Source organism: Rhineura floridana, chromosome 3, assembly GCF_030035675.1.
Source record: "Rhineura floridana isolate rRhiFlo1 chromosome 3, rRhiFlo1.hap2, whole genome shotgun sequence".
Taxonomy (NCBI): Eukaryota; Metazoa; Chordata; class Lepidosauria; order Squamata; family Rhineuridae; genus Rhineura; species Rhineura floridana.
The window spans coordinates 38,413,621-38,429,283 of record NC_084482.1 but is presented as its reverse complement, the minus strand read 5'-3'; the positions used below and the strand labels follow the sequence as shown (position 1 = coordinate 38,429,283).

The window sequence follows — 15,663 nt, the reverse complement described above, 5'->3', positions numbered from 1 at the left end:
GTCAGTTTATGGGCCCTCATCCAGCCCACCACCGAGTCCAGGCAGTGGACCAGGGCTTGCATGGCCTATCCCGATTCAGATGTTATGGAGAAATAGAGCTTGGTATCATCAGCATATTGCTGACACCTCGCCCCAAAGCTCCTGATGACTGCTCCCAAGGGCTTCATATAGATGTTAAACAGCATGGGAGACAAGATGATACCCTGTGGCACCCCACAGCACAGCTGCCAGGGCGCCGAAAGATAGTCACCCAATGCTATTCTCTGAGAACGACCCTGGAGATAGAATCGGAACCACTGTAAAACAGTGCCTCCAATACCCATCTCAGCCCAGAAGGATACCATGGTCAATGGTATCAAAAGCCGCTGATAGGTCAAGTAAGAACAACAGGGTCGCACTCCCCCTGTCCTTCTCCCAATAAAGGTCATCCATCAGGGCAACCAAGGCCGATTCAGTCCCATAACCAGGCCTGAACCCAGACTGGGATGGGTCAAGATTATCTGTTTCATCCAAGAGTATTTGCAGTTGCTGTGCCACAGCCCTCTCAATCACCTTCCCTAAGAAGGGGGTATTTTCAAACGGTTGGTAGTTGTCACAAACCAATGGGTCCAGGGTGGGTTTTTTCAGGTCAAATCACTGTCTCTTTCAAGGCGGCTGGAACCACTCCCTCTCGCAATGATGCATTGACCACATCCTGGATCCACTCAGTCAAACCCTTTCAGCAGCTTTAATAAGCCAAGAAGGGCAAGGGTTGAGAAGACATGTTGCTACATCGTCGCAAGCACTTTGTCCACGTCATCAGGCTGCATCAACTGAAACCGTTCCCAAGAAGTTGCAGCAGACGTTGCACTGGACACCTCATTGGGGACTACAGTAGATGTGGATGGGGCATCAAGACTGCTAAGGAGACGAGCAACTCAAAGTGCCTTGCAAACAATTCACAGTGGGCCTCCGAAGGGTCTAGAACTCCCATTTCCTGGAGTTGATGTCAACAGACCCCTGACAATACAGAAAAGCTCCACCAGACAGCTACTTGAGGGTCCGATGGGAGGCAGAGAAGTGGGCCTTCTTTGCCACCCTCACCGCCACACAGTAGGCACGGTTATGTTGTTTTACTCGTGCCCGATCAGCCTCACAGCACGTCTTTTGCCACTTGCACTCTAGCTGTCGTCCAGCCTGTTTCATTGCCCTTAGCTCACTGGTGTACCAAGGTGCAAGCCAGGCTCCACAGTGCCGGAGAGGGCGCTCGGGGGCAATTGTGTTGAGAGCCCGACGCGCCTCACTGTTCCACAGCGTGACAAGGGCTTCAACAGGGTCACCTGCTCTATCTACTGGGAACTCCCCTAGGGCATTCAGGAATCCAGTGGATTCCATTAGGCTCCAGGGGTGGACCATCTTAATCTGTCCACCACCCCTGCAAGGGATTGGAGCCGTAAGTCTAAACTTCACTAGGAAGTGATCTCACCATGACAATGGAGTGACATCCACCCCTGCTATCTCCAGACCATCCCTTCCTCCACCTGGAGCAAAAACCAAGTTGAGGGTGTGCCCTGCCCTATGTGTTGGCCCAGTAACAAGTTGAGACAGCCCCATGGTCGTCATGGAGGCCATGAAGTCCCGAGCCAGAACACTAGAGGCAGCCTCAGCATGGACATTGAAATCACCCAGCACTATTGTTCTGGGCTCCTCCAACGCCACAGTCGAGATGACCTCCATCAGCTCGGTCAGAGAAGCTGCGAGGCAGCAGGGTGGACGGTACACCAGCAGCAATCCTAGTTTACTGTCTCCTCGGCCCAACACCAGGTGCAGGCCCTCACAGCCAGCTCCAAGACAGAGTGGTTTCCTGGTGACAGAGATGGAAGTTCTGTAGACCACAGCAACTCCTCCCCCCTGTCCCTGCAGCCTGTGCTGGTGCAGCAGCGAGTATCCACGTGGGCAAAGCTGGGTCAGATCAACCCCTCCAAGCTCACCCACCCATGTCTCGGTAATACACACCAAATCGGCACCTTCATCCACAATCAAGTCATGGATGAGAGTTATGTACCGATCTGGCGTTAAACAACAACACACACAGGCCAGTGGGCACAGCAGATGAGCAACGAGGAACCAAACCATGAGAGGAGTGGCAGCAAGGAACAAGGCGCAGATAGCCTTGCCTTCGCCTTCTAGGGTAATTCACCACCTCCCCATGGCTATATTTCCCTCTGCCCGTAATCACTGAAATTGGGGTAGCATCACCCATGTTCCTCCGCACTGACTCCTCCTAGACACCTAATATGGGCCCAACACAAGCCCACCAACAAAGCCTGCCGGAGCGAATTATCCCAGTAGGCCTCTGTGAGGAATGGGAACAGTCACACCCATTCAAACTTTTTCACACAGGGCCCATCGACTCCCCCTCCTGTCTCACACCCAGGGAGGGCCAGCCTTCTGCCAGTTACAGACTCTCACTCTGAAGGCATCTGGCAACTTTCTCCTCTCATTCAGTTCACTGCACAGGCTCCCACCCTGTGCAGGAACTACACATGCACCACACACCCTCCCCACCACCAATCCCCTCTAGACTGGTTAACAGAAAACAAATTAAGAAATACAAAACAAGAATAAGTAACAGAAGGGGGTAGTGCCCTCGCCCTCCCTAAGGGGCTCCCCAAGGACAGGTGGGCTTTTATGCCTCCTGGCCGAACCAGCAGCTGTTGCAAGGGGCTGTGAGATTAACTACAGCCTCTCTCTGGAGCAAGGGCCAGGCAGGGGGTCTTAGTCCTTGCAGCACTAACCAGGGACTTCAGCTGTCCGGACAGACAGCAGCCCAAAGGAGCTAGGAGCAGGCAACCAGATGCCAGCTACTCACTCTTCAGAACTCTACATTTATTCAGAAGCACTGAAAGGGCTGGATTGTCGAACTCCCATTATTCTTGCTTTGAGATTCTGCATATTTATCAAGAGTGGGCCAAGCAGTCACACCTAGTGTTCAAGTGAAGTAAAAACAAGGCTAAATGTACCCTTTAATCCATAAATTGGAAATGGCTTCAACGTTCATGGATACACTGTTGCCACTGGGGTGTGCAAATTCCTAAAGCCTCCATTACCGTTAGTAACAAATTCATGAATTTAAGGCAGAATTCTGGGATCAGGTTATTAAGAACTACTGTGCAATCACCAGTCAAATGCATGCCTGGCTAAATCATTTCAAGCTCAGAGGCATGAAATGAGGATTGCTTGTAACAGCTTGTCTTTTGCTAAAAAGGGGAAAATACGCAGATATAATTTAAAGAAAAATATAGTGACAATGCCTAGAGAACTGTCCATTTCATGTCAGACTGCAGATCACAATACATCTTCTAAATTCAGACACTATAAAGTGTTTTCAGAACTAGATATGCCTGGTTCCAAGTCCGAATCATACTTTTTATGAAAAAAGAATCTGGATGCACATTAAAAGATTCAACAGCACACCTTGGCAGATTTTATATTATTGAACTTTATGTACAAAATCCAATTTCAAATAAACATTTAATGTAAAAACAAAAAGGTCCATTAAACACTTCTCTTTATATCTACTGTACCATTCAAATGTTCACCCAGTTTACATGATTTCTTGAAAGAGTCATTAAGGGTACATATAGAAAATCCATCTTTATTATAAATAGAAACAAAGGGATTCTCAGTTTTTATTATAAATGGACATGACATACAAAGTTTACTGGACAGAAGTAATTTCATTACTATTTTTGGGGGTCACCAACTTTTTGTGCAAACAATGCTAGCCTCCTTTTAAGCATTAAGAGCGCGACTGCTTAAGAAGTGACATAAGCAATAGATCTAGAACTACATCTCTCCTAAAATATATATTTTTACATATGTGCACAGCTTTAGCAAATAAAAGCTCAAGAGAAATGCTTGACCAGCTATTTATGTGTAGTAAGAGTTTGCTACAACTCAGAGCAGAAAAATCAAGAAGTCTAATGAAAGCTGCCGTCTCCCTCTTTCCTATTGACACAAATCTGTGACCAAGAACTTAATACTGGATGACAAATCACAGCCACACCATTAGTTAAATAGTCTCACAGTTAAACACATCTTTAGGGACCAAAGTCAGTATTTACAGTTTTATAAATTTCTGGAAAAAACCATTAAAAAGCTTCTCCCCCACCCCGAACAAAAAACAAGAAACTGCCTTCTTGCGGTGGTGGAATGAAATAAAAAAAAATAGCAATACCTGTATTTACATAATCAATCCTTTATAAATAAAGAATATGAGAAATGAACTATTTAAGAATTTAAAAAATGAGGTGATGTCACTCAGCCACAGTGCTTGCTGGAATAAACCCTTGGTGCTGATACTGTACCAGTAGTGAAACTACTTTCCATTGGAAAAAAGAAAATCTGTAAACATATGCATAAAATGTGTTAACAGCAGTGCAAGACTGCACAAGACTATTTAGTTAGCATCTGTATTGAATGCAATACATGACAGAATACTTGCATAAGTGCAACACATTTTCTGGCCTAATTTTACAGTGCACTTCCCCCTCAAAAGTGGCATCCAAAAATTCTCTTAACTCCATGCTTTGATCTTGCAGTCTGTATATAGGCAAAATAAGCACATATCCAGGCACTGCCCACCATAGCCTTCAGTATTTCTAGGTGTTAACACAGCATTCCATTATACATATCTAAACAGTTCTGCTTAAGTAGGTAAAAGTTTTGATCTAGTATACCTGGTGATCTATTATCTACAAACTCTTTTGGACTACGGTCACAATTAGTATTTCCCTGTGTTTGCAAAGAGAAAAGGAAAGGTTTTTCCAAACAGACATGAGACAAAGAAGTGCTATGTTACAGCTGAATGTTTAAAAAGTGTGTTTAAAAATTTGCAATCTGTAGTTTGACACTTATTTATAAAAACAAAAAAGATCAAGGTAAACTTTAAATGGCACGTACTTTGCCACAAAAAGTTAACCTAAAGAATGTTTAAGTACGAATCATAAACTGTCCTAATCTCTTTCCCTAATTTTTAATTCCATGGTAGGAAAGACAGCCAGTACAGATGCAAAAAATCTTTATATCAAAACTGGTTTACATATACTGAAGTTATGTAAATTCAGTACAATTCATAATTAAAATTCCCAAAAATTGTATTGCTCTTCATGCTCAAACTTTGAGTATTGTCATTACATCACTAGAACTGATATACATGTAGCACTTGCATAATTAACTCAATAGGAACCATATTAACACTATCCTTGTTGAAATCCATTGTTTCCAGCAGTGCCTGTTAGGAACCTTGTGCATCTTTCCTTACATAGTTCATGCATCTTAAAATGTCATTTCAGTATTTGTCCGTTGAATGCCCTTTACTCTTCTTTTCAGATCTTCTGTTTTCTATTTTGTTTTGTCATGCATGAGATAGTATCCATTTCCGAAGGTCTCTCCCTAGTGTTAGTTTCACTGCAGCCATTAGTTATCCCAGTTTGTTCTTCAGAAATCTCCTCAGTTGTTGTGGTAGCAGTAAACTCTCCTTTTTCTAACTTCTGTTGCATTTCTCGAAGCTTAGTAACAGCTTTGTCTATTGACATTATGCTTATAAGATTAAAGTCATGCATACTGACCAAATGAAGCATAAAGTTTCGACATAAGTTCTTCTTAATTATTTTGTGTCCATAATTTTCAACAAACAGCATACAGGCATGATTCATTTGATTGTCAGCAATAAACCTGTAGCATAAAAAACAAGGCAAGGTATTATTACAGATTTGGGTGCACAGAGATGGCTACAATACCAAAATTGGGGTTTTCAATATTTTCTCAGTATCCAGTCCAGACATGCTGTCATGAATTACTTGCCTCTCCATGATTCCTACATGTGCGTTTTAAAACGTTCAGTACTTCACACAACCAAAAAAGACACATTAAAACAGTTATTGTTTTATTTCTATTTGTAACCTAATCACTTTCCAGTTTGAAGACATGTAAAGTTCAAACATACCCGTGCTTCATAACATGTAGATTCCATAGTTTCATCACTTCTTTCTCTCCTTCATTAACATCAGAAAACTCTTCAATTTGCTGCAGTGAGACAACCATTTAAAGGTCATAAACATGCATGATTTTTAGTGTGGTGATGCTTTGCTTATTTCCCCAACGTGTGCTTATTATTGCCTTAATTGTTCTGCATAGTCTGTACAATGCCCCACAGCTAGAACTATGCAGCTAGAGCTGTATAAAGACAAAAGGTTTTACTCCAACTGTCCTGCAAGTTCCTTTAGAAAGAAATCGAAAACATAACATTAAAGATATTTGGGAATGGAAACGGGGAATACAGGGAGAGGGGCTTGCACTCACATCTAAATGCTTACACTAACAGAGAATAGCTTTGGTTCTTTTGCTTACTTTTTCCCGTGGCAAAGAAATGAGAGGCAGAAGTCCACTCACCCCTTTACAGGTGGATGTAAATCACCCGAACAGGTTTTGTTTAAATTTACTGTTTTTCAAATTGGAGATTTCATTTAAAATAATGGCTAGATAGGATACGACCCCATGTTAAATCAAAGATGAAAATGGGAGGTAAAGCTGAATGCTGGATAGGCAAACATCAAAAAGCGTATGTTACACATTTGGTGAGATTGCAGTGAAACAAAAATTCTGGAGTTGAATAAAAATAGTGTGTTTTAAGGAAATTGTATCAAATTAATGGAATCTAAAGGTGTTATCGATATGGAATATTTAAAGATTTAAAACGGGGATTGGGATCCTTTTCTGGTCCGAGGCGAGATCTTCATCACCGCAAACTCTGCCAGGCCAAAGTTTGGTATTAGGAGCATTATTAGGGTGAAATCAAACTATGTCAGTCTGCCATCATGGACATCAGTGGTGGAATTCCCCTTTCTTCTACAGCACCCTGAAAAACCTGGAAGGGTGGGGCACCCTCCAGAGCAGATCTGGGGTGGGGGCATGGGGACTACAGGTGTGAGGAGAGGCAGGCAAAGTCTGCTTATCTGACATTGGATGCCACTCTTAAAAATGTTTCCTTGCCAGATTAGCCCTATCAGTATTCTTCAATATTCCAATACTGCCCAAGAGATGTATTCTGCCGTAATAGCTACTAACAGACATTTAGTATCTGACAATTCTAGAAATGTTTTTCAGCACAAGATGTGTGAGCATGTTATCATAACTGCCCTCTGCCAGTCACAACTATAAATCTGGCCTCTTTTTATCGCCAAGCTCCTTATCTGTTGTTCTCATCCAAGATTTCACCAACCCACAATTATGTTAGTAGACTAAGACAGGGTAGCACAAAGTGATTTGTGCAAGAATACCAGGTGGAAGGCATACTATGTGGATTTGTGCTTGTCGGAAAGCAGAAATATTGCTTAGCAAAATAAGGACTATTTGCAAGTGGATCCACACAGATTAACTCTATGAGTTTGGCTATATAACAAAATTACCGTGATCGTTTTCTCCCTTAGCCACTCGGGGTCCTTTTCATCTTCACTATCAACTTCCATTTCTTGTGGACGGAGAGGTAAGCATGTATCACTGTGGAAGTATAATCGATTGTGCCCACTGCTATATGTCCTTTGCTGTTCCACTTCGCCATCTTCAGATTCAAGAAACTCAGACATGCTAGCTTTTGTACGCTTTGGTCTAAAAAAGGAAGCATGCATGCTTTGTAGCAGGAACATAAACATCCTGGCAGCAATGAAATAGGAATCTGCAACGTATCTGAATTGGATCAGAGTCAGCTCTCAGTTACATCACATCTCCTAGAACCCAAAAGAGCCAGTTTTGAGTTTTCTGCCATTGCATATCATGTAATCCATGACCCTGACTCAAAATCACAATCTGGTAAGAGGAGAGCGTCACAGACACTACCCTGCCAACAACATTAGTTGGATATTGCAGAATAAGAATAAAGAGATTTCATTTTTAATTTTCTGACTCCTATTGCTATAGGTTTCTGATCACTACAGTAACAGCACAATCCCAACCTTGTCTACTCAGAGGTATGTCCTATTAAATCCAACAGGGCTTACTCCCAAGTAAAAGGGTTAGGACTGCAGATTAAGTTACTGAAAATAATTCCTTCAATATGTCAACGCAGACTTCCACATTTTCACTTGCCACAGTGGCCATGTTAACATGTAACACCATGTCAGACTATGGCTTGGCATGAACAAGCAAGCATCATGTGGCCACTTTGCTCTTTCCCTGCTTCTGCTGCGCTCCAGGGAGCTAAGCCATGGTTTGACTTAGCATTATGTCTGAATTCAGGCTAATGGTGTCTTGCTCCAAAACAAACCACAAGCTGCCTGGGGAGCCAAACCATGAGCCCGGATTCAGATATAATGCTAATCAAAACAACGGCTTAGCTCCAGGACTGGGGAAGAGCAAAGCGACCATGATTTTTGGTAATATGCAAGTGTTTTAAAGGGCAGACAGAATTAAACTTCTTCAGTTGATGGTCCTAAATTTAACTTTTGTTTAGACTTGCTGATTTTTATTTATTTATTTATTTCCCGCCCTTCCTCCCAGGATTTCAGGGCAGCAAACAAAAGCACTAAAAACACACTAAAACATCATAAAAACAGACTTTAAAATATTACAACAAAGCATCCTTAAAAACATTAAAACATCTTTTAAAAAAAAGCTTTAAAAACAAGAAAAAACAATTTCAACACAGACGCAGACTGGGGTAAGGTCTCTACTTGAAAGGTCATGCCAGAGAGGAAATGCTCTGGCTCTACGTCAGTCACCACCACTGGCTTTATTTTACAAGCAGCATAGGTACCAGTAAAGTTTAATGGAATGTACCACTATAATATCCATGTCGTAACAAAGAGGGCAATTTTAAATTTCCAATGTGACAATGTAAGAAAAACATGATCAAGAACTCGCTGGAATAAAACTGTTGTAAACTTTCTCAAGATTTTCAATGGAAGACAGTACAGAAATGTTTCAACAAACAAATAATATCTTACAGATAGGAAATACAAAAATTTACAGATATTTGCAGAACACAGTTTTCTACCAACCTGCATACAAGAATGTGTGTAATTGGTGTTCTTTTGACTGGCCCATTACGACTAAATGCAAACCCAGGCTGACGATGAATATCCTGAGGATTTCCTGCATAGGAGCCATCATAACATTCATTGATAGAAACATCTATCCTAGCACCTTTTGGATGATACTGTAATAAATAAATATTTAGCACAGTAAGGGTTAACTGCAAGCAGGTATTCCTCCCACAACTCAACAATTCTACTTTAGTGAAACTGCTGTTTTTGGCCATCTCTTACTCTAGCTAAAGCCCTTGGATACTGAAAAAGCAGTGCTAACAGGATTGAAAATAATGAGTTTTCCAATCTTGTCACATAATGATTACAAACCGAGTTTCAGCCATCATTAGTATGTTTTCAGCTATTAAATGTATTAAAAAGTGACAGACACATTATTCATGACAGTTACTGTAGCTGCGCTCTTGGTTGTTCTGCACTGGAAGTACCAATTTGTTCCATTTGACCTTCTGACTCACTATCACATAAATGTATATAAAAAAAGAACAATCTTCCATGCAGGTAATACCAATTGCTACCCTTGGCTCAGAGAAGGGTGTTTGAGGCAGTGGAAGCATCTTCCCCTGCAGTCCCCCATGCCATGTTCCACACTGTTATGGAGGATACTCCAACTCTCTGGAGCTGATTTACCAGGGATGCATGGGGGATGGGGAATTGGCAGAATTACCTCTTGTACTCTTCTGTTAGTGGATGCCTCCGCTAGATCAAAAGTCATTTTGTGAGAACAAGAGCAGTAACTGGATTCTGTCCATACAAGAGATGTTAGAGATACAAGGAAGAATACCTACCACATAATTGAAAATAAACCGGCTGTGACATAGCTTGAGATGTTTGAGTAAGCTGTAAAGTTTACGACAGTTCAGCGTGCACCAAGGGCAATGCAAGTCATCTCTAGCTTCGGTCTGCTGCCTTGTATTGTTGTTGTACAGAAACTGGCAAAAACAACAGTTTGTATTAATATAAAGTTGTCTCCTCTTTTTCTATGCAGAGTGGAAGTAGCGCTTGCTAGTGCCAGGTTTAATCATATGCTGTTATCAGTCAAACATTAGATTTTCAATACCTGATAAAATATTCTCAGTTTCTGTCGAGACTCATTTGGAACATCCCTTTCTTTTCTTGCCTGAAGGTCTGGTGGCAAAGGTTCTTTTACAGCTGAAAGAGAATATAGCTGTCACTAACTGTACTACAGTTTAATACACTCTGTATAAGACTCAATGTTTTGTCAGCAGAGTACCACAATTTTGTTATTAATGGCTGGTTTAGCAAAAGGCAATTGAGTGGTCTCAATGAAAAGTTAAACATGTTTCAGAACACAAGACAGGTGTTCTAATTAAGACAACATGTAGGACAGGTTTTAGCACTACTTTCAATCTATCCTTCTTGACATACTGCCTAGATTTGTTCTTGAAGAAATAATTAAGTTAATATTGCAAACACAGAAACTTCATGGCTGAGCAGCTATGTCTGACACACCATCTACTATATCACACTAGAACCTAGTGAATATATGAACTGGTTAACAAGTAACTGAACAAAAACACCTTGTATTTTAATTTCTCCCTGTAGATCATTCCTTTTGACCCATATGCATGGCAGCGTACTATGGTTTTAGAGAATCTTTTGATAAGAAGAAAGCCATATCAACCCTCAGAAAGAAAAGGCAAAATGATGTTTCAGACATTATAATACCTCTGTCACTGTGGCTAAATGCATGCCATTCTCACATCAATTTCACTTCTCCCACCTTTTGGGGAGCGAAAACTGCTCTGCATCTAAATCTTCACAGTACTTGTATCACTGCTATATGTTGATGAAAAAAACCGGAAGCAACTCAGATTATGGAAATTTTGTGCAACTACACAGATGGTTCAAGAGTCCTTACTGCTAAAGACAAACAATGTTAATCAATAAGCCTTTCACACTCTTGGTAGGGGCCATCAGATATCTATCCTTAAATGTCCTCAGCAGACTCATTTCCTAACTTTATGGGTAATCTAGACGTGCTACAAAGTGCTTTACTGTCAGACCCTATAAGGCTGCTCTATAGCTGCAGTGGCAGAATTAGCGGAGTGCACTGCTGTAGTTCAAGTGGCATCTAATGTCTGGCAAGTGGTAGACAGGACACAGCACATCTCTTCTCTTCCCCATCTCCTCCAAGAACTAGGTACAAACTTGTACTCGCATCCACAACTGCTCTGTATCTACAGGCTCTTAAGATGCTGCCAAGGTGAGTAAAAACAGGCTCCCACCTCCACTTTTTTTGTATGCCCATTAGAGATACGGCTCACACATTATGCACACTTTGCCACTGTTGCAACCGCCCCAAGGAACTGTTACCCATTCTTGTGTTCTTTTCTGCTGACATAATAGCAATGCTAACGTTAGCCAGGGTTTCCTTTTAACCAGAATTTGCTAACCAACAGCATTGTTAAAGCGTGTCTAAGCAATTTGCTTGTTTGGGGCGGGAGCACTCAATGGTTGTCTGCACAGGTATTTATTGACGTTTCTAATTGTTACAATAGTCAGCAACTGCATCGTAGTACTTATCCTTACACATACAAAGAAAATCATTTTAACAACTTGCTGTTAAATATGGAACAGCATTTCTGCTGAGACACAACAGACACCCACTATTTGTACTTTTCTGAAACAATTGAAGACATTTTTGTTTTGCCAGGCTTTTCCAGTTGGGTGAAACAGTCTCTCTGCCTCAGGTGTTCATTTTGTTTTGCTTTTAAATCTATTTTCAGTAGTTTTTTGTACTGTTTTAAAAACTATTTTAGCTGTTTTTATTATCTGACTATATATCGCCTTTGAGCATAAAAGGCAATTCATAAACGACAAAAGTAGAATGCTATGAAAAAAACTACATCATACATTTAGAGACTATTATCACATACAAACAAACTATCTTAATATTAAAGTTAGCCATTAACTCAGTACAGTATTGGAAATAAATCCCCTATGCAGTTGTCTTGTTTTAAAGGAGATTCCAATACTACTTTGTTCTCACCATACTGCATTCTAAATGCATGAGAACATTACTGTTCTACATTTGAACTAGAAGCTCCTGGGGGAAAAATAAACACAATTTCAGCCATCCCTAGGTCAAGTATTCAAAGAAACTGAATCAAACCAGTTCTAAGAATATTTTTCCAGCATTGCTTGAAACTACTGAAACATTTAAAATACTAGAGTTTTTACAGTTTGAATCTCGACTCCCAATCCATTACGAGAAGTCTTTAGAGTAAGCTTTAACAGGTTGCTGAGGGGAAAAAAAGAAAGAGTGTCAAGAAAATGTTCAAAACCAAAAGGCAACAAAGCTTGAACGATTTAAAAATCGGTACCTGTCAGATTATTCTCTTGTTAAAAATAGGCTTCTGGGTTTGTCAAGATGTGGCTGACCAATTTGAGAACACGATACACACATTGCAAATAGCTGTTTTCCTCACAATATAGTCACCTGCATTCCAAAACACACTAGGATTCAGAATATCCCAGTTTTATTGCCAAGAGCAGAGGATAAGGATTGCGAAAAAGCTCAAAAAGCATAATTTAGGATTCCACAAACCCAAGTAAGCCTACTTCAACCTAAACACCTTTTGTAATTTATCAGAAATCTCAATTTCTTGTCGCTTATGAATTGCTGAAAGATGAAAATGGAAAATTTTACAAAATTAATCAAACTATGTGTAACTAAAAAACTATCACAAACATGCTGCAGATGTGAAGTGAAGGCCCCATTGGCAAGTGGAGCTCCACTTATAGAAGCTGTCTATCTGATCTTTGGCAACTCCCTTCCTCCTGCTTAGCATCTCACCACACAGCCCAACCCATTCAGGACAATCCCTCATTCCTTGTGACATACTTTTGGGGTGCTGTGTAAAATCACCTTTCCCTACCCGTCCCCATTGGTATGTCTCTCGATCCAAGCCATGAAAATAAAATAAAAAATACAGCTGAGTTATACTGAAGTCTGTTTAGATGCTTCAGAAAAACAGGTAACACAAGCATTTGCTAACAGCTTGACATTTGTTCTATATTATACATATCTAAAGTATAAAAGCATTTAAAGTGGCATAGAAATAAAACTGCAAGTAGAAAAAACCTATCAACACAATAGACTTAAAACCAGTTGAACAAACTGAAGTCACAATCACCAACAGAAACAAACATTAGAAAACCTGCAATAATGAGCAGAGACCCTGTATAAAGAAGGGATCAACAGGAGTTCCCTAGGCACAGAATTCCAAAAAACATTCTCCCAAGACCCCTTACAGATTTCACCAATGAAAGTGATGGGACACAGAGAAGGCCTTCATTTGCTGATCTCATGGTGTGATGAATATAGAAGCAGGTGTTCTCAAAGGTATGCAGGATGCAACCATTAAGGTCTTTAAAGGTTAACATTTGAACGTCTTTAATTAGGTCTAGGAACAAATCTGAAGCAACGTAGATGGACCAGCATACAACTGACAGAATCTCTCCTGGACAACCTATCAGGGGGCAAACAGGCACATTCTGCATTCTGACACAACAAGATCATGTAGATAATCCCCCAAACGAATACATTTAAGTATGATCCACATAATCCTACCAAACTTTGGCTAAATTTCACGCAAACATACATCTTGCTCTGATTTTAGACTACAAATAGTCTCACACAAAAACTACATTAGAACAGTTTTAAGAAGTGGGCTAAGGAAAACAAAATCTAAGATAAGCAAGCAGTGTTATTTGTGTAGGTGGCATATGTCAACTTCAAGTATTTGCTTACCTATAGTCTGTGTAGGTTTAACAGAGCTGGGCTTGTTTTCTTGAGGAAGACTTTCTGAATTCCGTGTTGAAAGGGGCTTAGCTGTAGGAGTTGTAGGTTTATCATTTGCCTCTCCTGACCATCGAAGGGTAAACTGAAGTGTGGGTCCCTGAGAAAATGTTTCAAATGGAGGCAGCCTCTGGAATAAAAATATTGTTTTTTGAAATTTTCAAAGAGAAGTTTCAAAAAGACATTCAGTGCTTTTAAAAATATTGCAAGTCTGAAATGAGAAAAAAATACTATTGCCATTACAGCTGGAGATATTGTGTTTATATGGCAAGAATCAAACAGGAAGCACAATGCACTCCACTTCTAATTTCACCTTCACCAGGACCCTTCTCAGTGAGAACTGGGCCATCCAATGTTGGGGATAGGGTATAAGTTTTTATTCTACAACAGCAGCATTCCCATTTGAAGCACAACTATTCCCGTATAAGAGAAGCCACTGTGGTCAGGATTAAATCAGCTCCTTGCATCTGGTGACCCCCATTATTAAAAATTAAGATTGCTCTATCTGCATAGCCCCACCCATGGCTGTGTTTCTTGATGCCCAAGCCTATGCACACTTAGGGTTTGTATGATCTGATACACTCTTGGGGGGAGGGCGCGCCCAGATAGAATGGGGGTAGCACTAGAGGTCCCAGGGTTTGCCCTCCTCAGTATTCATCTTCCCATTCCCCCAAAACTGCTGACCATCCTACTAATTCCAAGCCACTGGTATAGTTCAGTGATAAGATGCTACCATGCAAGCTTTGGCTGATGCAGTGAGAAAAACTGAACAGAGGAATACATGCTGCATGCCCCTTCTCAAAGCCAACACTTATTTGCAAACTCACTGGCTACATTCAGAACAGCCAGCAACTAACAAATGGCACTTAGCAAGCATCCAAAGACAACACATGCTGAGTGCTGAAAAAAGGAGTTCAGTGGGAGCCATAGTGTTGGGGAATGAGGCTGCTATTATCCATAACCACCCCTTTACCCTTTACCTTATCCCAGTCTGTATCTAATGTTGGAACTGCTTGCTAAGATGTTTTTTAAAGCTTTTTTAAAAAATATGTTTTGTTTTAATATATTTTAAAATCTGTTTTTGAGACATTTTAGTGTTTTGTTTGCTGCCCTAGGCTCCTTCTGGGAGGAAGCGCAGAATATAAAATAAATAAATAAATAAATAAATAAATAAATAAATAAATACATACCTTCCCATCCAGTATAGTCTCCCATGTTGCTCTTTTCTTGCTGACTGGACACTCATCCATTTCTTGCATGGCTACTTCATATTCTCCATCAAGCAGTTGCAGCCGTCTGTTCCACAAAAAAAAAGATAAAAATTTAATTCCATTTGCTGATATTCAATAATGGTTACATTATATTGTAATTTGCATGAATCCATCACATATATCATGGCAGGACTGCATGCACACTCAGGCTTTTAAAAGCTTCCCTTTCTATTACAGCTGCATGTCACACCTTTACCCCAAATCCACATCTGAAGAAGGGGTACTCTGAATCCCAGCCAGTTTGCTAAATACCCAACTTTACATAAAAACCAAACACAAATGTTCCTAAATCTGGGAAAAAAATATTTAATAAGGTGCAATTTCATTAGAATAACAGCAGCTGCCCTTGCAAACAGCTAAGCACAAGGCTATGTTAAACCCATTACAGCAGACCTGAAAAAACCTACATATACCTATGTTAGCAACATGTTAATTCTAGACTTCAAGTTCCAGTATCATGCATGAAAGGACAGAACAGAAGTAG

At 40.6% G+C, this 15,663-nt stretch overlaps 1 protein-coding gene across 2 annotated transcripts in view; it reads right to left on the bottom strand.

Annotated features, from left to right (window-relative positions):
- Positions 1-3,461: 3,461 nt before the first annotated feature.
- Positions 3,462-15,663, bottom strand: part of SUZ12 (SUZ12 polycomb repressive complex 2 subunit) — a 39,280-nt gene continuing 27,078 nt past the window's right edge. For both annotated transcript variants that reach the window (XM_061615343.1, XM_061615342.1), the window contains 8 exons: positions 15,099-15,204; positions 13,861-14,038; positions 10,144-10,235; positions 9,872-10,015; positions 9,039-9,196; positions 7,452-7,650; positions 5,990-6,069; positions 3,462-5,718 (listed from right to left, as the gene is read on the bottom strand). In XM_061615343.1, the coding sequence (XP_061471327.1) occupies positions 5,370-5,718; positions 5,990-6,069; positions 7,452-7,650; positions 9,039-9,196; positions 9,872-10,015; positions 10,144-10,235; positions 13,861-14,038; positions 15,099-15,204 (1,306 nt within the window). In that variant the 3' untranslated portion in view covers positions 3,462-5,369. The remainder of the gene's footprint in view (positions 5,719-5,989; positions 6,070-7,451; positions 7,651-9,038; positions 9,197-9,871; positions 10,016-10,143; positions 10,236-13,860; positions 14,039-15,098; positions 15,205-15,663) is intronic.